Source organism: Juglans microcarpa x Juglans regia, chromosome 3D (assembly GCF_004785595.1).
Source record: "Juglans microcarpa x Juglans regia isolate MS1-56 chromosome 3D, Jm3101_v1.0, whole genome shotgun sequence".
Classification (NCBI taxonomy): domain Eukaryota; kingdom Viridiplantae; phylum Streptophyta; class Magnoliopsida; order Fagales; family Juglandaceae; genus Juglans; species Juglans microcarpa x Juglans regia.
The window spans coordinates 34471973-34494570 of NC_054598.1; the positions used below are offsets into that span (position 1 = coordinate 34471973).

General features: G+C 36.3%; 2 protein-coding genes across 2 annotated transcripts; both read left to right on the top strand.

Moving 5' to 3' along the window:
* The first annotated feature begins 15219 nt into the window (after positions 1–15219).
* Positions 15220–20260, top strand: LOC121255258 (cyclic nucleotide-gated ion channel 1-like). Its single transcript, XM_041155533.1, has 6 exons — positions 15220–15287; positions 18524–18610; positions 19105–19537; positions 19666–19878; positions 19925–19929; positions 20185–20260. Exons 1-6 carry the CDS (start codon positions 15220–15222, stop codon positions 20258–20260), a joined length of 882 nt encoding a protein of 293 aa, XP_041011467.1.
* Positions 18153–22336, top strand: LOC121255259 (cyclic nucleotide-gated ion channel 1-like). The gene is made up of 8 exons (XM_041155535.1): positions 18153–18377; positions 18524–18610; positions 19105–19537; positions 19691–19878; positions 20185–20476; positions 20868–20979; positions 21226–21474; positions 21824–22336. The coding sequence occupies exons 5-8, from the start codon at positions 20268–20270 to the stop codon at positions 22334–22336; spliced, it is 1083 nt and encodes a 360-aa protein (XP_041011469.1). The 5' UTR covers positions 18153–18377; positions 18524–18610; positions 19105–19537; positions 19691–19878; positions 20185–20267.
* Positions 22337–22598: the final 262 nt, after the last annotated feature.

Genomic DNA, 22598 nt, shown 5'->3' on the forward strand with positions numbered 1-22598 from the left:
ATGGTAGTAGTTTGGGTAATCCATGTTCGGCTGGTGCCGAGGGTGTTATTTGGGATGATAGTGGAAAGTTGCATGTGGTTTACTCTGAGTTCTTAGGCCAAGGCTGTAATAATTTTGCCGAAATTAAAAGTTTACTAGAAGGAGTTAGGAGGTGTTGTTTGCTTGGCTTTTATCGGGTTCATATTGAGACATACTCTCAACTTCTAGTCAACTGGGTTATTATGGGTATTTGTAATATTTGATATCTTGAGGATTTTTGGGATGAGATCCAAGCTTGTCTTCTTTGCATTGGCAATGAAATTACTCATATCTATCGTGAATGTACTGTTGTGGCTGATTTTCTTACTAAGCAGGGTGCTAAGGGTTTAAATATTAAATGGATTGATGATAGAGATACTTTTGCTAGTTAGTTAAGAGGTCTTCTTTGCATGGACAAAATTGATTTTCCTTATTTGAGGTTATCAAAGTGAGGTACTTGGTTTTTGCTTCTCGCCTCTTTGTTATTTTCTTATATGCGTGATTTCTTTTAGATTGGTTTGTTAAGGTTGTTCTTTCTATTTGGTTTTTAATTTTTTGGCTTTCTTAATTTGTGGTTGGATTTTTTGGTTTTTGATACCCGGGTTTTGGTCTTTATGCTTATTTGTAACTCCCAGGTGTCTGGTTGTAACCACAATTTTTTTCTGCCAAAAGTGAGGTCTATCAATAACTTTAGAGTACCGTCATTTTCTAAAAAACAAAAAACATTAAACATATATTTCAACCTATTTCATAGATTCAAATGCATCTCAATAGGATCCACGAAATATTACTATTCATATATTAACTCAGATCATCTGCAATTATCTCAGTACCCAAACACAACCTAAAAAGCAACTCTCAATGCAAAAATTCAGCTTGCATCCAATTTTAGCAAAATCACAAAACAATTGTACGCTTCCATTTATTTTTTGCTTGGGGCACAATAAACCCGCAATTGATAAAGTACATATATGATATGAGCTTAGCTAGATGTGCGTACTACCGACTATATATATACTCAACAAAATATGTTGGTATTTTTTAATAAATAGTATTTATCAATAACGTTTATCTCTTTAAATTGGTTGAATTTAATGTTTCAGTTGCTCAATTGTTTTTTAAATGGCTGAACGTTTAAGTTGCTCAATTGAATTTAATGTTTCAGTTGCTCAATTGTTTTTTAATTGCTCTTTATCGTCCGTTTTACAGCCCAGCCGTTTGAACTTTAATTTTATCAATTAATTTCTTACCGACTCTTAGTTAATGGTCCATAAGTTTTTGACGTTGGTTTTTTCTTTTTAATTTGGTAGTGGCTGATTGTTCATTGTGCCGTTTCTTGGAAATACGTTACTTTATTCATCATTTCATTGCACAATTACGAGTGTATTTTGAATTGTTTTAAATTGAATGGAGGTTGGCATCCAGTGAGTGGTTGTGATTCAAGGATAGTACATTTTCTTTTCAGTACGTACGAAGTTAGCATTTTTCTTTTGAAAAAGAAAAAGACAGAGTGTGTATATATATATTTTTAGAGATTTTCTAGGTAATAGAGATGTGTTCTTTTGACTTAACTATTTGTGTATAGTGGGCTTGAGTCATACGACGATCAGTTGAGGTATTGTATCCTGGAGGAGTCAAGTCAAGATGAATTTTATTGCACTAGTTAATTTGAGACTTTGTACACCGTAGATGGCTTAAATCTCTTTAAAAAAAATGAGATTTTCGTGCCTCAGTCCTAACTGGCTTCGTCTTAATTTTAATTTCATTATAATTTTTATTATATTATTATGTATTTCACCAACAAAATATGTGTATATATATATATACACTAACAGTGGCTAAACGTGCAAAGCACGTTTGCCACATCTAAGAAAAAAATAAAGTGTGACTTCATATATTAAAAAAGTCTAATGCATAAGAGTGAAATTACTGTTTATTCATGTTCATAATTTATTATGAAATTTAAATTATATTAAAAATTCAAATTAATTGGATAGTTTTATTCTCTTAAAAATGTTCAATAAAACTTTATCATTTATTTAATAATGAAAAATTAATATTTTATAAATTAATGTTGATTTTAAGTATAAGATATAATATTTATATTTTAATTATCTATCTTATTTTAGTTTAAATCAATATTTAAATATCGACCGTTAGATTAAATATGAAGATTCAATATGAAGGGTTGGGATTTAAAATCCAAAACCTAAGCTTTTCCCTCACTTTTCCTTTCTCCTTCTCTCCTCTTCTCCACGCATGTCTTTCCTCTCTCTCACCCGATCTCCTCTCTCAAGCAGCCCAATGCCGCCGTGCGTCACCCTGCGGCATAACCAACCATCTCACTGGCTTCCCCTCACGTCGGCGAGCAAACACTACTGTCGAAGCCTCTTGGCAGCTCGTCCCTTAGCCGCACGTGAGCAACCCGAAATGGGTCTCGATGCACGGGTTCTCCACCATTGCACCACTGCGGCTCAACCCCAGCTCCACCAAGCACCACCACCAAGCCCTTTTATACGCACGGGTTTCTCCCCGTAGCGCCGCCGTTAGCCACCCCTACGGCACCGCACCACCACCACCAGCCTCCTCCTTTGCCAACGACCCTTCCACTTCCTCATTTCCTCTAGTCGACGACTCCTGATTTGTGATTTGTGTGAAGATTTTGTAATTGTGTAAAAACTTGTATGGTGATTTTGTTATATATATATATATAGACATGATACAAATGTCGCTTTAAAATTATTTTTCTCCGCAAAAAAAGTTTTTGTGATGCAATATTTGCGTCCATCTAATTTTGACGACAAGATGAAAAAAATATATGGCGACGCATATATGCTGTAGCGTGGATTGCAGCGTAAACACCATCTCACAATATGCATGGTCTTAATTACTCTCTACTACATCATTACGTCTTGAAATCACAGATGTTTGATTTTTTTTTTTTTTTTTGTAAGCAAGTTGACTTCATTAAACAGGAAAAGTGATACAGATGGTGTTTACTAGAATTAATAACAACCTCTCGAGTGCTTTTTCTTTATCTATATAAAGTGACGTACGTGGAAAAAAGGGAAAAATAAAAAGGAAGGTCAAGGTTTCTGGAATATTCATGATCACATCATGCGCAACTTCTGATATTTTTCTTTTTATTGATATTAATTACGATATTGCCGGAAAATTAAAGCCCAAAAAGACATAGCTAGCTACTGTGCTAAAACCTTGAGCCTTTTATTTTATTTTATTTTCAATAATAAGAAAAGATAGAGCGATCAGCGTAGTTATTCTCTTTGAACGTGATTATAGGAACTCATTCTTACTGTGAAATGTCCGGTTTGAACCATAACTATTGCCCAATGAGCAAGCCTATCATCACAATACTACCAAACTGTCAACCGGTCTAAAACTCATTACATAGACTCTTGGTTAAGCACTACTCCTGCAAGCGGTTTCAACTTATGCCTAACTCAACTTCTAATTTCAAAGTTATGAAATACCAGTTCGTACCAACTGAGCTATTATTTTGGTGGTTAAAACCTTGTGCTTCTAATTTCTTTTTCAATTTTTCTCCAACAGAAAAATGAAAAATAATCAATCAGCCGAAGCAAGCAGCGATCGACCTGCAGTTCCTGGGATTCAAGTCTTTGTTACGCGCGAGTTGGAGCTAGCTAACTAGCAGCACTTATTTGTAATATTATTATTATTATTATTATTATATGAAAACAGTTGAAATATAAATTTTAGCTTTCAGAATAAAACTAAATTTTTAAAAAATCAATTATATTGTATTCTACATTATTAATATTTTTAGGTACCGATAATGTATGGACGTGAAACTACATATGGCCGCAAACAAAAAAATGATAATAGTTTTAGAAAAAATAAGAAATAAAATGATAATGATGATGAATCGAAATTTGCGGTTTGTGACCCTCCTTCCAGATCTTGACTGGTCCGGACCGACTGCATGCCTAGTGACAAGACGTCAATGGTGGCAGCGGCAACAAGGGATGGACGACGGAAACTTAGTGTTTGGGCTGGCAGCCAAGACTCAGAGGAAAATAAAGAGAGAAGGAATGGGGGAGCTTCTCGGCAAGAAATGGCTACGGTGGTTGTGAGCAGAGCAGCTTGGAGTCTGGTGCGGCAGCAGAAATGAAAGCAATGTGGGCAGTGATTCGTCTGTAGAGAGAAGAAAATAAAGGTATAATAAGGGAAAAAAAATGAAGGAAATGTGTTTAGGATAAAATGTAAATGGGCTGAACTTCGGGCCTAAAACTTGGGCATGGGTTCTTTTAGAGGATTCATATTGATTTATGCATATGCATGTATAAAATCATTTCTTTTAAAGATCTATTTTATTATTCAAGTAAAATTCTAACGCTTATACATATTTGAAGTAAAATAATATTATTTTATTATTATTATTAATATTTTACCTAAATGTTTTTTTTTTTAGAGTTTGCAATTAGCACCAGTAGAAATTCTATTATTTAACCTATGCTCAAAAACAACAATTTCATGCATCTAAATTTAGCAATTCCTATAATAAAATGAATCAAATTTATATATACAAAAAATAATCCCATGTGCTCACAAACATTGTTCATAATCCCGTTGGAGGTGTTGGAGAGAGAGAGAGAGTATGAAAAGAGAGAAATAATGAGTAAAATATGTTTCATAGAGTGAATAATAGATCTCTAAATTTATATAGACAAGTTTATAACTAGTTAAATATTTGGAGATGTATAAATCTATATAGAAGAATTTAAGTTCATATTACATATGATTTTGTATATACAGATATATAGACCAATATAAATACTCTAAAGTCTAAAGTCCTTGGGTTTTGCCTACAAGGTGGGCCTCACAATCCATCTCGCAATTAGAAGATTCTTTCGGCTCTCACGCCGTGGGATAAGTCTTGAAGATTCTTTTTTCAGCAGGTCATTATACATTTTGTTTTGGATGGTACGAGTGGTCCATCCACAGGTGCCGGGTCGAACGGGTTGTCACATCAATACGAAGGTCTTAGTAAACTTTCAATTGAGTTTATTTTAATTTATTTTATCTTATCTTATCTCATTTAATTATTATAATTTTTATAAATCTTTGTTTCAATTCATCTCATTTTAATTCAGTATCCCGATCTTAATAACAACTCATTCCAAGTGGCCGTTTGATGGGTAATGTAATCCCAATTTTACGGTACCATGCTTGGCTGGTCAAGTTTTAGTACTTCAGAATTATTAACTAATTTTCATTCTTTATATATATATATATATATATAATATAAAAAAAATATTCATCATCTTTGTATTATATAACACATAATTTTTTTATCTTTTTATTTTTTTTCGTTAGCAAATATGGTATAAAATTATCTTTTTATTTTTTTTTTCGTTAGCAAATATGATACAGGAATAACGAGTAAAAGAATTCAATTAATTTATCAAAAATAAAATAAAATAAAATGTGATATATAATATGTAGAATAATAAAACTCATATTGAGTGAAGACTAATGTGAATAGTTCACTATTAATTAACACGGAACTATTTATGAGAAGATATCCTATACATTTTTCATTACTGTCATGATCAGCTCATTCCGAAAATCTAAAATGAAGATAAATTGATACTTATCCTCAAAACAAGGAGATGCCCCAATTACACAGTCAGTCCTTATAATCTAATAGATGAATACAAGAGAGACTTTGTTGGGAATTAGGCGTTGTCGGGAGATTTCAACATCAATACTAATTTTGATTTTCTTTATTTGTATGTATGCGTATTCTATTTTTCCCACCTTTATTTTCTTGAGTTCCCATGTCATGAACCCGGCGACAAAACCCTAAAATGTAGAAGAAGATCAGTCAAACGTAGGGGGTTTTGTTCGCGAACTGAAGTGTGCGCGTGAAGGTTCTCGAACTGAAGTGTGTGCGTGAAGTGAAGTGAGGCTTTAAGTGAGAAGTGCAAACGACGTCATGTGGGAGTGCCTGTTTGAGAAGTGAAGGGGTTAAACGGTGTTGTGTTTTGTGTGTGTGTGTGTGTGTGTGTTCAGTGCATTTAAATAAACTATAATACGCACCATTTGGGATTTAAAGACTCCAAACGGTGCGTTTTGGGTTAGTGGGTTAGCAGTCAGTAGTTAGAAGCAGCGTTTGGGATCATTACCAAACGATCCGTTTTATATGCTTGTTATTGCTTTACTGTTTCATGGGTCATCTTAACTTTTTTGGACTGTTAGGTACATGCCAGGAAATGGAAGAATAAAAGAAATCAAAGAGGAAGAGAGGGGCATCAAAAAGCAGAATATTGTAGTGAATTTGGAGGTTAAGGGATTCCCTCGAAAAACCCTATTGACAATACAATTCTATGGCCTTTAAGCCATTTTATCAAACACTTCATGTGCATCTTGTTCCTTTCATTTTGATAGTTCATCTTCTTCCTTCCATCGCCAACCTGTTACATTCATCACCACATATCAGTTACAAAACCAATAGCCATACAAGAGATCATCACAAGCAAAGACACAAGGTTCTTAACTTTGGTATCAAGAGACATTCGATCCTAACCAACCCAGAAATACAACCCTACCCAAATAGATTCTAACCCATCCCATTACCATCCAAACAGCTTCATACACTACCATGGCAGAAAACACCTGATCAAATGCCAACAACAATAAGCCTTACAACATCAAGTGACCATCACCAACAAGAACTCACTAAATTGAAAACAGATGTCCAGGAAATTAAGGATATGATAATTACCTTTTTCACCCAACAACACAATCCACATCTTCCTCCACCTCCAAACCAGGAAATTCCTCAGGATCTTGAATATCCAGACTCGAGAAGGTTCAACCCTAGGGGGGTCAAACTCGACTTTCCTCATTTCCATGGCGTTAAAACCACTGCTTGGCTTTGTAAAGCCAACCATTACTTCAAGTTCCACCAAACATCACTGCCTCGGAGATTGTTGATGGCCTCTTATCACATGGAAGGGGGATGCCCTGGTGTGGTTCCAAAATGCCGCTGAAGGGGGTTTATGTCGTGATTGGGAAGCTTTTTCCTGATCGTTACTTCTTCGCTTTGGAACCACGGCATACGATGAACCAATAGAGGTGTTGAAGAGGCTGAAACAAACAAGTAATATGGTTGCTTACATGGGTCAATTCGAGGCATTGTCCAACCGCTTGAGAGGCCTCTCAGATCCTCACAAACTGAGATGCTTCCTTAGCAGCTTAAGAGATGAGGTTCGTATCTCGGTCCGTATGTTAAACCCTGTAAATTTAAATGCAGCATATGGGTTAACAAAGATGCAAGAGGAGTATCTTAACAATACCAAAAAATTCACTAAGCCTATGAGAGAAAGGGCAAGTTCTGTTTGGGGAGAAAATTATTCTTAAGGTTCTTATTCGAGTGACAATTACAACAAGTGGAGGAACCCTATTGGGGGGGGGGGCACTAAACCAGTTTCTTCTATGCAAATGGCTGAAAAGTGACACAAAGGCCTGTGCTACCACTACGATGAGAAGTGGAATCTGCTACACACTTGTAAAAATCCTTGCATCTACTTGTTGCAGGTGAATGAGGAAGAGATTGATGAAGAAGAGGAACAGTCGATTGAGGAAAAGGAGGAAAAACCACAGCTGGAAACATTGCCTAGTAGCAAGGAGGAGCTGAAGGTCCGAGTGGCCAATGGCCAAGGCCTTGGCAGTGAGGGAATCTGCAAAACAACCTAGTTGAAGGTGCAAGGTAACTTGTTAAACCCTCCTCTTCATTTATTGGACCTTGCAGGGTGTGACGTTGTGCTTGAAGTCCAATGGCTAGAGACCTTGGGCCCCATAACTTGGGACTTTTCGAAGCTCCTAATGACTTTTGGGTTGGAAGGAAAAACCATTGAGTTAAGAGGGTTGAAGTTGAATTCCTCGGTTGTGGAAGATAGTCAACAGTTGCTTAAGGCAACTATAGCTAAGGGAAATGGCATTCTTTTGCAGATTGTATGTGAAAGGGGAAGTGAAGGAAAATTGAAAATTGAAAAGATTGTGGCTGAATTGTTGAAATCAGGAGTGATTAGACCTAGTTCTAATCATTTTTCCTCCCATGTTTTGCTGGTTCATAAAGCCGATGGTTGTTTGTGGCTTTGCGTGGATTATAGAGCACTTAACAAGGAAACAGTAAAGGCAAAATTTTCTATTCCAGTTATAGATGAGTTGCTGGATGAACTCTTTGGATGGCTGATCTTTTCTAAGCTCAATTTATGATCGGGCTATCAGTAAGTGAGAGTGGTGCCTAGTGACATTCCTAAAATGGCTTTCCGTATCAATGATGGACATTACGAGTTCTTGGTTATGCCTTTTGGCCTCACCAATGCTCCAGCCACATTTCAAGAGTTAATGAACAATGTATTCAAACCTTTTTTGAGGAAATTTGTACATGTATTTTTTGAAAACATCTTGGTATATAGTAAGTCTTGGGAGGAGCATATGGGTCATTTGAGGGCAGTTTTAAACATGCTGAAACAACATTGCTTATATGCAAAAAAAATCCCAAGTGTCAATTTGTTATAGATGAAGTTGATTATTTGGGTCATATTATCAATACTAAGGGTGTGATGGTTGATTCTTCAAAAATTTCCTTTATGTTGGAATGGGAGCCTAAGAATGTGAAGGCCTTATGACAATTCCTAGGGCTCACGGGATACCACTAGAAATTCATTTAGAATTATGGGCTTATTGTTGCCTCCTTCACCTCCTTACTCAAGAAAAACTATTTTTCTTAGAACTTGGAGGCCAGCAAGGCTTTTGCAGCCTTAAAGTAAGCTATTTCCCACCCACCAGTTCTAAAACTACCTAATTTCAGTACAAGAGAGCGAGGGAACCAAGGCCCACCGAAAGTGGATCACAAAGATGATGGGGTATGACTTTTTTATTGAGTATAAAAAGAGTAAAGAAAATAAAGTGGTGGATGCCCTTTCAAGAATCGAGGGGGAAATACAAGAGGCTATTTGCTCGGCTATGATCTCAATTCCTACGCCCCTTTGGATAGAAGAGTTGAAGAGAAGTTACCAAGACTCTACGGAGTTGGCTGAATTACAAAGAAATCTACATGCTAATAAGGACATTCCTAAGGGATTTACCTTGCAACAAGGGTTGATTGTTAAGAATGGAAGGTTGGTTTTGACCTTAGATTCAGATTTTAAAAAGAAGGTGTTGCAATACATTCATACTAACCCCCAAGCTGGCAACTCGGGGTATTCAAAGACTCATTAAAGGGCTAAACATGATTCTTATTGGAAGGGAATGAAGCGACATATCAAACAACTGGTTAGAGAATGCGAGACCTACCAGGCTGTAAAATATGAGACTACACATCCAGCAGGGTTGTTGCACCCCTTCCTAATTAGCCTTGGACTGACATATTTCTTAATTTCATTGATGGCTTGCCTAATTGTAAGGGATTCAGTGTTATTTTTGTGGTGGTGGATCGATTTAAAAGTATGGACACTTTATAGCCTTGGCCCATACATACACGGCCCAAGGAGTAGCTGAGGAATTTATACGAAACAATTTTCAAACTGCATGGTCTTCGTAGGTCCGTGGTGTCAGATAGGGACCCCATTTTCTTGAGTTCATTTTGGCAAGCTTTATTCCACTCCCAAGGGACTTCTTTAGACTTTAGCTCGACCTACCACCCCCTTATCGATAGTCAGATTGAGGCCCTCAATAAAAGTTTAGAGTGCTACCTAAGGTGTTATGCAGGGGTAAAACCTAAGTCTTTGTCATTGTAGCTTCCCATGGCTGAGTGGTGGTATAGTATCACCTATCACATAGAAACAGAGAGGACCCCTTTTAAAGCAGTATATGGACACCTTCCCCCAACTCTACTATCCTATGTTCCTAGGATGAGCAATAATGTCACAGTGGATCAAGTGCTCAGAGATAGGGACCAAGTGATACAGTTGCTAAAGAGTAACCTCAGTGAGGCCCAGAACCATATGAAACACTATGCAGACAAAAATAGAATAGAAAAATATTTATAGGTAATTGAGTTTATTTGAAATTGCAGCCATACAGACAAAAAACCCTAGCCTTAAGATACAATATCAAATTAGCCCCTAGATTTTATGGGCCTTTTCAAATTGAAGCTAAGGTGGGTTCAGTGGCTTACAGATTAAGGCTTCTTGAGTCTCCTACTTTAAGAGAAAGCTTAGCTCCCAAGTTCAAGTATTTCCATCATTGCCACCTACAGATCACACGGGTGAGTTAAGGCCAGAACCAAAGAACATCATTGAAAGATGTAAGACGAAACAAAGGGAGAGAGCATTTACCAAAGTCCTCGTGAAATGGGTGGGTTTGCCCACTGAAGATAGTACTTGGGAGTTGTTGTGGCATTTACAAGGCCTTTACCCACACCTTGTGGGCAAGGTGCTTTGATGGGGGAGAGTTTGCCATGAACCCAGCGGTGGAACCCTAAAATGTAGAAGAATATGGGTCAAAGGTAGGGGTTCTATTCTCGAACTGAAGTGTGTGAGTGAAGTGAAGTGAGGCTCTAAGTGAGAAGTGTGAACAACGTCATGTGGGAGTGTGTTAGGGACCCCAGTCTTGTCCCTAACACTAAGGACCACGAGTTTACCTTGGTAAGGATGATGATCGAGTGACCTTGCCAACTTGTTTGGCCTTCAACAAAGGGATGGTGTTTGAATGATGAAATGACGGAGATGATGATGAACTCGGATAGGCTAAGTGTTGATTATGAGTGTTTGATGCAATATGGGCAGCTTGAAGGGTGCCCTTGATGTTTGGGCCACTTGGATGGTGATTAGGGTTGGTATTGTGAAGTGTAGCTGGGTTTTGTGAGATAGCTAGGGTGGATTTCGAGATTTGGAAGAGTTGGTTTAGGGTTGGAGTTTAGGATGATGTTAGGGTTTGAGAATGAGGTTTCCGAGTGAGGCTAGGGTTTGGTAGCTAGGGTTTGGTGGTTGAATGAGCCTAGGGTTGCTCATTGACTTTAGGGATTGATTAAAGATGAGGAAGATAGGATTTGGATAAGGTAAGTGGATGAAGATGGATGGTGTTTGAAGGAGCCTAAGGTTGTTCCTAGAGTTTAGGGATTGGCTAGGATAAAATTAAGGAAAGATTCCTAAGTGGTAGGAATCTCTTTAGGTAAGTGTTGGATTTGGTATTGGCTAAGGTGGACGGATTGGGGTTGACTTGGTCTTTGGAAGATTGGCTAGATTTGGTTGGTTTAGGAATGGATATGGAAAGTTTATAAGATGGAGGGAATCTTTGAGGAAAGAGGGGAATTCGAATTTCTAGGATGGCAAGTCAATAGTTGACTAGAGAGATTTTAGGAAGAGTGATTTAAGGGATTGAATGTGATTGTCAATTCCTTAAATTAAGGGATTTGAAATGGGATTTGAATTTGAATGTGAAGAAGTCAAGACTCTTATATTAAGGTGGGTGGCTAAGATTTTATGGAGGGAAGGATTTATGATGTGGCCGAATATGGTAAGTGTTTGTATGGAAAGATGGAAGGTAATTAGGGATTCGACTAGGTTAAAATATGTGATGGATGAAAGGCAATTATGGTAAGGGTTCACTTATGGAAAGTAGGGCAACACTAAGGTCGGTCGAGTGGTGTATGTGGGAAGATCAAAATGGATGGATGGATGGATAGGGTTGTGATCGTGTATGGTAAGTGGGAAATATGGCTAAGGCGACTTGGATGATGGAAACAATTTATGGAAAATGACAAACACTTTAGTGGTCGAGAATAAGGGTATGGAAGGATTGGAAAATCAGTTGAAGAATGAACACTAAGAACAAAATGATGAACACTGAAGAACAAAGTGAAATACTTAAAAGCTTGAATGAACAAAAGGTAACAAATCAACTAATGATTCACAAATTGCACAATAGTTGAAATAAACCTCATGAATTGATAACTTGATAAAAACAAGGATAACACAACTTGGATTCACGAATTGCACCAAGTTGCAAGAACAAGATAAATGAACCACACCTATTCACGAATTGCAAGGTGTGATCCTCTATTTGGGATTCACGAATTGCACCCAAAAAGCCCATGTGCCTAGCACCGATCGTTGATCTCCTAAACAAAATAATCCTCCTCTAGGGAATTTGCCAAAAGATGTAAATGAAAAGACTAAGGGTCTTATTTATAAGGATTACAACTTGGAAACCCCTAATAGGTCCCTTAGAAAATAAATAATTAAAATAAAATAAACAATAAGCAATAACATAGTTGGCATGGGCCAAGTTGACTCATGGCTTGCATGAGCCCATGGGTGGGCTAGGCTGGCCCATGGCATGGGCCATGGGCATGACTGACATTGCTGGCTTGGCTGGCATGGCTAGTGGCTTGGCCATGGGCCACAAAGCATGGGGTCCTACTAGAGTACCTGTTTGAGAAGTGAAAGGGTTAAATGATGTCGTGTTGTGTGTGTGTATGTTCAGTGCATTTAAATAAATTGTAATACACACCATTTGAGAATTAAAGACTCCAAATGGTGCATTTTGGGTTAGTGGGTTAGTAGTTAGTAGTTAGACGTAGCGTTTGGGATCATTACCAAACGATGTGTTTTATATGCCTATTACTTCTTTACTGTTTTGTTGGTCATCTTAGCTTTTTGGACAGTTAGTTACATGTCAAGAATTTGAAGAATAAAAGAAATCAGAGAGGAAGAGAGAGGTATCGAAAAGCAGAACATTGTATTGAATTTGGAGGTTAAGGGATTCCTTCGAAGAACCCTATTGACAATACAATTCTCTGGCCTTTGAGCCATTTTATCAAACACTTAGTGTGCATCTTGTTCCTTTCATTTTGATAGCTTCATCTTTTTCCTTCCATCACCAACCTGTTACATTCATCACCATATATCAGTTGCAACACCAGTAGCCATACAAGAGATCATCACAAGCAAAGACACAGGGTCCTTAACATCCCACGTGGTAAAATGTTTGGGCCACCGAGACTTTGTATCGATAAGGTCTGACTATATCAATTTTTTTTTAATTAATGGTTAAATAAGTATTTTTTAATGAGTTTTTTTCAATGCCTTAGAATTGACTGTTTTTGTTTTAGCTCAGTCCGACATAACTGCAAAAAGGTTTGTTTTCTTCTTCTCTTTTTCGGGTCCAGATACTCTACCGAGTTTGGGAAAAGAAGATTTCTCAGAGTGATAATGTCTTTAAGCTATTGTTTTTTACTTGCAAAAACAATCTATGGATGTTCATGCACTTTAGAATAAGAGTGTTGCACGTGTCTCTAATATATTTTCCATTTTTATCAGGAAGCAGAATTCACACTGTTTGGATAAACTACTTGAGTATGAGCTTCTTTGGGCAACAACAAGCAGGGGAGGAACCAGAAATTCGACTTTGGACGGGCCATAACGACAATGTTGATGGCATACACGAGTATGAGTTTGTTTATCTGTATTATATATTTTATTATGTATAATTATAAGAAAATACGTTGTAGACATAATTTCTAATTTAAATAAAATAATAAATCACACTATACCTAAGTAACTTATTTAACTGGTCGCTGATGCGACTAGTTATATCAGATGGTGTGTCAATAAAATGCTTTAAAATTGTGTAAATCAAAGTATTAACTCCATCGGATTGGGTGGATCCAATAGATTCATAAAAAATAGGCAACCCTTCATCATTACACTTGACAACGTTCTGAATGGTTTCCTTGGCATCTCTGGTTAGGTATTTATCCTACTAGTTTCTCAAAACACTAGAAAAACCTTGTGTTAAAATCTTAACAATATCAGATTGCCTAATATTGTTATTTACATAAGCATTTGCCACAAGAGACATTTTACTCATGGTATTCATGATGTCTTGTTCAGAGAAACCATCAATATTCCATTCATAAACCTTGTCGGCAGAGTAAGAAGATTGGCTTTGAAAAACTTTTTCTTCAAACTGCAAATCAGGAGGAGTAGGCTTGGAATACCAGTTCTTCGTTAGACTCATTGGTTTGGGTCTTTTTGAAGAAAATCTGGCTATTTCAGGTTTGAAAACAATATCTTGAAAATTCTTTTCAAGTAAATCAAGATCATTTTCTTCAGAAGAGTGATCGTTAGAAGACCCATCTGTAGTTTCAACAAGAACTTCTTCTTCTATTTCTTTGTTAGACAAAGTACTAGTAGAAGGCTATTCTCTTTTCAGATCATTAAGCATTTGATCAATCTTATCTAAAGTCTTTGCCTGTGGATTCTTAAAATCAATTTTGGCTCGACTTTCAGGTAAGATAATCAAAGGTTTTTCAATTATTTTCTTTGGTTGATCTGTAGTCAAAATCAAAGGAATAGGATCAGGTTTTTCAACCTTTTCTTCAATCCGATCTAACTGTTGTCCGATCGTAAGAAGAGCAAGATTCACAAAGTTATTTTGAGAAATAACATTTTTTGTTTATTTGAGAATCTTGACCTTCTCAGGATCTCTGAAAACAGTTTCTGAGATTTTGAAAGGTGAATCAGATATCTCAACCCCTTTATGGGTGATGAGAACAGTCTCCAAAGGTGAATGGCTAGATTGAACTACCATTTTACCTTCTTCCTTGATAAAATCAGTTTTAACAACATTCAAAATATTGTTAGAAACATATATTTTTAACAAAATCAAAGAAAAGAATGTGCTTTTGCTGCTTATTCATTTCTTCTTTCCATTTCCGTGTAACACGTTGTTTTTCTTTTTCAGAATACTTTGCATGGTAGGCTTTTCGCCTAGCACTGTTTTTTGAAAGTTTGTATTCTTCGAAAAGGTAAACAAGATCAAAAGCAAATGGTTTATTCAACACAGTTAAACTGTGATGAACTTGTGGTGCAACAGGAGCTACCATATTTGAAGCTGTAGGTGATAAAGATGAGTCATCTTCTTTATCGGCTTCATTATGAATAGGCTGATTTTTAGAGGATCCAGCATCCTGTGCAGAAAAAAAGGCAGAAGTAACTTGAGAGGACGTAGAAAGTCCCTTCAGGAACACGGAGGTGTAAGTCCCATTTTGAAGCCAGGGAGGCGAGTATAGGGCAGCTATAGGTTCAAATCCGGGGGCCGAGAGTGGTAAGTTCGCAGACCCCTGAGATGCGACGGTCGGTGTTGTCCTAGGACAAAATGAGTTGGATAAATAGATCCAATTCAACAATTAATTCTAGGTCGGCCATGCCGACTGACATAGTTAATGAGGAAGACTGTGCTTTTGAAGCAACTGAGTTGTCTGTACTGGGATCGTAGAAGATTCCAAAACTTGATGTTAGCACTATGTATCAAACCAATTGGTTTGAAAGATCTTTGCACACACAATTTTGCGTGCGTACTGTTGAACAAACTTATGCTGTTTACAAAATACAAGAAAAATGTTATCTCTTCCTGAAAGAACATATGACAAAATTCTTGCAATAAGGTTTTAGATATATTCATATTGGATCTATCCAAATTGCTGCCAAACCTTTAACAAGGAGAGACATCAATGCATCCGTATTATTTTGTTTAAGGGATGCCAGATTCAATAATTTTGAAACAAGTATTCTCGGAATGATCCAATCCTCTCTAACAGATGGACCAGTCCATTTTAATTGTTATCCAGATTTAACATTTGCTCTTGATGATGAACATATTTCAAAATGTTTGACTTTAAACATTTTAACTTCTGGATATGATATGCTTAAGGGTAGCAAACCCCTTACTTTGATTTACATGATTTATTATTGTCTTTTAAAAACGAGTTTAAATCCAAAAGCCATTGCAAAACCCATCAAGGGAAAACTCTTCTGATCCAGAGTTCAACCCCAGATGTTGATGTTTCAACTCCAAAAATGATTTTTTGGAAAGATATAATTCTTCCCAAAGAATGGATTTTGGAAGAAAAGGCTTCTCCTATCCCTCGAAACCCTGTTGACAGTTATCCAAGTAACATTCAACAGTATTTGGATGGAACCATTAAAATTAGCTTTGATCAGACAAGATCTCCAGGGCTAAGAAGAAATTCTTTTGCTAGATCTAGTTCTTCTTTTGCAGGGTCAGAAATTCTAGTAAGAAGAGACCAAAATCTCAAACAATTTCTGGAAGATTCTGTTAAAACAGCCCTAATATATATAATTATATATCATATATGAAATAATTTTCATATTATAATTTATAAATTATAACATAAATATTAATATTAAATATGAACATTTGTAATTTGTTTGATCATATGTTATTAATATAATTATATATAAGATAATGTTATTATAATTTATAAAATAAAAGTTTAATCTTAAAGATAAAATTTAATTGATCATATATTGCTTTAAACATAATATATATATTAAATTATTACTAACATTTTATCATAAGAAGTAACATTTTATTATATGTTTTTTACATTTTAAAAAAATCGAAAAACTGGACCAGACCGGACCGAAAACCGGTAAAACCGGAGGTACCGGTTTAGGTGGGTAACCGAGGCGTAATCGGTTTTGAAAAATGTAAAACCGGTACATATCGGTTCGGTTCTAGATTTTGTCCAAAACTGGACCGAGCCGGACCCGTTACACCCTTAGCTAAAACAGATTATAAGCTAGTGGTTATTTGGTGGGAGAAATGTGGGCAAGTTCCTTGGCGTAGTCAGAGATACCAGAAAGAGGCTAGATCGATGGATCGTTCGATGGTGGTACATCTTTATCATTCTTTTAGATAAACGAACTACGTTGCAGACATATTAACTAAATTGGGCACTAGAGGTACAAAGTTTTTAATTAATACTAGAGATAGCCTTCCAAAAGACACTAGGGGAGCTATTCGAATGGATCAAGCAGGTTTACAAGTTATACAACATCGATCATACGACTTCTACTGGTTTGTTTTATTTTGTATTGCTTTGATTGTAGGTTTTGTTAGCATGTACTTTTGTGTTTTGATTTGATGTGTGTTCCTTTTGTATTATGGTTAGTGGTTTTTCTTTGTTTTCTTGCAATTCATTTTGATACATGGTTTTGGATTTTAGGATTATATGTGACCCCCATGTATCTAGCTGAAAATACGGTTTCCCTCCATCATAAGTGACGGTATTCAATAGAATTGGGGTACATTCCTCTTCTAACGCTACTCATCATCTCAATTTTTATCTTCTCATCATCCCGTAATGTGACATTATATGATTTGAGACTATTTATTATATTTTATTTGTAAACCTATCATCTAATGCCACATCATAAAATGATGAAATGATAATAAAAAAATAGATGATAAATATATTTTTTTCTTTAGTTAAACGCGCCGTCAATTAGCATTTTTCTTGTGAGTCCCTTCAATTATATGGTATTGTATATACGAAAAATAAAGAAAATATATAATCAAAATAGATTTTTTGTTTATTAGAAATATCATAACAATAAATTTAAATTGATATAATTTGTACTTAAAGTACACTGGATTTTGAATAAAATTTTATTGTAAAAAAATATAATATATCAAATATATCCACATTAATTTATGAACATTATTTTGTTGTTAATATCTATATATTATATATTAATTATATTTACAAGAGAATTTAAAGAAAAAAAGTTGGACTTGATGAAAGTGTTTGACGGGGTACGTAGACTCTCGATCAACATCTGAGAAGCTTACACGTAATTAATTATAATGGACTTGACTCGGCCAGTTCCTATAAGTAGACTGGCTGGACATGGATGTGGACTCGTCGGCTGGCTTGCTTAAAATCCAGCTTTCTGATAGCTGCTCTTTATCCTTAGCTCGATAGAGCACATGACAAGTCTATCGGGTGATTCAGGTTCAATGAATTGCTATATGAATTAATATTACACGTTCCTTTATGTACATGGTTTCGCAATATCGAGGGCCCCAGTCAATTAGCAAATTGTTTTTTGTTTTAATCGCTTCAATAATTTGCTCGTCAAGTCGCCAAGTTTGATTTGTTCAAAAATTAAAATTTCCATGTTGGTAAGGAATTAGACTGCATGATTGATATACATGATATGAAACATATACAGAAGACTTGTCAAGGAAAAAACAAAAAAACTAAATACACTTGAGGAGTAGACCAGACTCTTATCCGTTAATGGCCGGTTCATATATACACAGCTATGGCAAGACTTGAGGGATACGTAGACTCTCGGCCAACGTACGGCTACAGGGCTACTTACAAATATCTATATATGTACTGGTGATCTGCAAGCTCGAACAAAACCCAAGAGTCTTACAAGGTTCAACGAACTGTTACGTGAATATAATAAAGGTTCTTTTTCGGTTTTATTGTCTGCTTTTAACACAACGTACGTTCGATCGAGGAGAGGCTTTTTTTCTGGGTCCGTCGAGTAAGTACTATATTCTACTGAGATTTGTAAAAGTATATTCAAGAAGACCTTTGCTTCTTTGTAATCATGATATTGTCTTAAGCAGCAGGTTTTTACTTAAGATTGTGGCACATACGTTTCTCTAATCTGTTTTCCATTTTTGTCAGGAAGCAGATTAATTCAGTCTACTACTGGTACGTAAAACTAAGAATGAGCTACTACCCGCGTGGGCGCCTTCAAGAGAACGGGGCTAGGTGGGCATATATGCATCCTCTGATCTTCTTCTTCCACGGCGCTGGTATATATATATATATATATATAATTGTTATTCATCGTGTAAACATCTTTCACAGGGTGTGGCTGAAAGACGTCATTGACGGAATCTTGCAACTATTAATGTGTCTTGTGGAGCAATTAATAATAGGAGTCCGACCAAACAACCTTAATTTATCATCAAGTTTGTCTTTTTTTTTTTTTTCTTTTATCTAAATGGTCTCTTGGGGCAATATGCTCAGTACAAGTCAGAAATATTGCACCAAGTTGATTTACAAAACAAAGCATGCATATATCCTCGAATTGTATTAAGAAATGAATATATATTATGATTTGCAATCAATATATAATTAATAGAGCTGACTTCTGATCAGGTTTAAAATATCTAACTTCTGACTTCTGACCAGATTCATAACCCAAAAAACTAAAAATATCTATTGATATGATTCTTTGCTCGTTATAATTTTCTGTCCAGGGACGAGGACGTGGAGAAGCAAGTTGCCAACAATAATGGACTTAATTCAGAAGAAAAGAAAACAACAAAAATGAAAATTCTCCACCCACATGGGCAACCCCTTCGAGTCTGGAGTTGGATTTTTGTAGTGTCCTGTGTTATTGCAGTATCAGTGGTGGACCCGTTGTTCTTTTACGTTCCTGTGATAGACAGAGATGAAAAGTGTCTTGCGTTGGATACAAGATTAAAAAGCATAGCTATTTGTTTGCGAGCTTTCACCGACGTGATTTATTTTGTGAATATCATTTTGCAATTTGTCTGCCCATATATTGAAGAGGGAGCTCGTAAAGTTGGACGAATTAAGTTTGTAACGAGTCCTTCGCCAATAGCGAAGAGGTACATGTTGTCGTGGCGCTTCCTAATTGACATTCTCGCTATTCTTCCACTTCCACAGGTTAGATATATAAGCTTTCTCTGCTTCCACTTCCACAGAATGTTGATCAGGATTTGTTGGTACCGCAGGAAGAAATGATATCAAGATCTTACATATATTTACTGAATTCCTGGAATCTTAATTTCCAGGTGTTACTTCCAATTATATTTACAGAGATGAGAGGCGCAAGATATTTGGATATGAGGAAGGTTCTGACTGGTATTGTTCTTGTCCAATATGTGCCAAGAGTTATGCGGATCTACATATCATGGAGGAAACTTGTCAGAACTGCTAACATAGTTGCTCGAATTATATGGCTTAAAGCTGCATTCAATTTCTTTCTGTACATCCTTGCCAGTCATGTAAGTCTTCTGGCCTGTTCACTTGAGCTTAAATTAATATTTTTAGTTGAGGTAAGCAAAATAAAAAAAAAAAAATATTTTAATGAGTGTAATAAATCTATCTATATATATATATATATATATATATATATATATAAATGAATTAATTTGCAAAATTGATCTTGTCAAGACTTTTGTTCTCTTAAACGACGGATCAAGTAGTAATTTCCTCTTTACTGCAGAATTCTCTTTCCTGCTGCTTCTTGTTTTCTCGAGGATACCTGCGCAAAATTTACTCATCTCTAAAGGGAAATGCTGGTTTTTTAGGTACTGGGTGCCCTTTGGTACTTATTTTCTATCGAACGAGAGACGGCATGCTGGCACGGAGCTTGTGAAAAGCTAAAGCGATCATGTACCCGAGTACTTTCAGTTGTCATAAGAGATCCCCCAGTTTGGGAAATTACACATTTTTAAATGATTATTGTCCTCTTGATAAAGCAAGAAAGTCGAAATTTGATCTTGGAATATTTCTTGATGCCATTGAATATGGTACCGTCGAGTCGAAAGATTTTCCCAAAAAGATGTTGCACTGTTTCTGGTGGGGACTGAAAAATTTGAGGTTTGCACGCCTGTTAAATATTAGACCCTTTGCACCTCTTATTATTAATTAGATGATGGTTCGTGTTCTATTTTTCTTTTTTTAATGTTAATCATTTGAGGATTTCTTGTTCATATTTTTAATTGAGTAATGGATATAGTTATAAGTCTTCATCGAATTCTCTTTAAAAAAAATAGGTTCCATGGTGAAAAAGTTGGTTTTTTTCACTTAGGTTCCATATTTTTCTACTTGTTTCGAATATATAGAGTTTGTGGGACTTGCATAATATATTTATGACTGAATAAATTTCGTTTCTCTTATTAATTTAAACCTAACATTTACATCAATAGATCATTTTGCAATTCTGGTACTACTACTATCTCATACATCATGGTTGCTCCAAATTTTGCAGTTCTTTCGGTCAAAACCTTCAAACCACCAACTATTTCTGGGAAAACTGCTTTGCGGTTTTTATTTCCATCTCTGGCTTGCTCCTCTTTTTGTATTTCATTGGTAATGTGCAGGTTGGTTCAAAGCCCTTCTTTACATAATTATGTGCGCGAACTTTAGAGATAATTTCTATGTACATAGAAGAACAGTACTAGTACTACTACCTACTCCTTCGTTAAGTCCACAGATCAGTTGAACCCTCTCATATAATTCTGCACTTTTTTAAATCAGAAATTTTTAAAGAGCCAATTTCATGCCACGTATACCGGTCAGCATGTACTTGATCTATCTACATCATGATATTATTATATGTGTGGCAGACATATATTCAGTTGACAACCGCAAGGACAGAGGAAGTTATACAGAAGATGAAAATCAAAGAAAGAGATATAGAGTTGTGGATATCAAGGAACAACTTCGGTGATGATATTAAACCACATATCATGCCCAACATACAACGGGTATTGGAACAAAATATAGATGTCGATCCCCAGAATCCGCTACCTCATCTTCCCATTGAAATAAGAAAGGATATTAAGCGCCATCTTTGCTTGCCCATGCTAAAGAAAGTGAGTGCTTTTCTTAATTAGTTCATTCTCCGGCCTCTTCTTTTGGACACAGTAAAAAGCTGCTTTTTACGAATTTGCTTTGGAGGAAATGTGAAAAAATATTATCAAAATTAAGTTGAGAACATCGTGTAGAATAGTAAGTACTATGTGCAATTGGACAAGCAATGATCTGTTTTCGCACTTCACCCTCCACGCATGACAGATGATGCAAGGCACAAAGATCAAGGCCTTGATCCTTGACATGCTATATATGGATGAGTAGTTCTGTAGCTAATAACTTGAGTTTCCATGCCGTTTTTACATCTTGACTTTGTTCTCATGATCATTCATCGATCTCGATTGGTTTTAGGTGCCAATGTTGCAGACAAGTGAAAAACACATGTTACAATCCATCTGCGACAGTCTCAAGCCAGTGTACTACAACGAGCGCACCTATATTGTTCGTGAAGGTGAACCCCTTGATACGATGCTCTTCGTCACGCAAGGCATTATTTGGAACTTCACAACCAGTCGTAGGGTTGATGGAACTTTCTTAAGCGGAGAGTGTATTGAAAGAGGTAATTTCTATGGAGAAGAACTTCTAGCTTGGGGGTTCAGAGGCTCCCCCGAACCCAACCTTTCGGACCTTCCAGTCTCCACCAAAACTGTCAAAACCCATACAAAAGTAGAAGGTTTTGTTCTAACGGCCAACGACTTGAACACTCTGATTTCCAGGAGGCCGATTGAAGCAGCTTTTGCTTTACAAGCTGCTTGGCGGCGCTTTAATGGAAAGAAGAAAGGTGAATCAATGTCCACCAATTTTGCAAGGAGGCGGCCAAAACGCTGTCATTCTCATTCTTCAAGACGCTTCAAGACGATTTAAACACCTAGAACCCAATGTTATTCGTGGGCGAGAATTTGAGACCATATAATGATAGTTAACTAATTAAAAGGTTTGGCTAATGGCAATCAACCAGGTAGCTAGGTATATATAGCTTTTGTCTTGCGTTTCTATTCCAACTTATAAACAATTACAATTATATGAACAATTACATGATTCTGTCATTTTCTGTACATATCAATTAGGGCCAGAGCAAAACAAGGTACGTCTGGAGTCTTCCGCCCCAACATTACAAATTTGATTG

Coding starts and splice junctions, on each gene's coding strand:
- LOC121255258 (XM_041155533.1), top strand. CDS start 15,220: ATGCCGACTGACATAGTTAATGAGGAAGACTGTGCTTTTGAAGCAACT. Junction 15,288..18,523: donor GAGTTGTCTGTACTGGGATC/GTAGAAGATTCC, acceptor CATTTTTGTCAG/GAAGCAGATTAATTCAGTCT. Junction 19,538..19,665: donor CTATTCTTCCACTTCCACAG/GTTAGATATATA, acceptor CTTAATTTCCAG/GTGTTACTTCCAATTATATT.
- LOC121255259 (XM_041155535.1), top strand. CDS start 20,268: ATGTACCCGAGTACTTTCAGTTGTCATAAGAGATCCCCCAGTTTGGGA. Junction 20,477..20,867: donor TGGGGACTGAAAAATTTGAG/GTTTGCACGCCT, acceptor CAAATTTTGCAG/TTCTTTCGGTCAAAACCTTC. Junction 20,980..21,225: donor ATTTCATTGGTAATGTGCAG/GTTGGTTCAAAG, acceptor TATGTGTGGCAG/ACATATATTCAGTTGACAAC.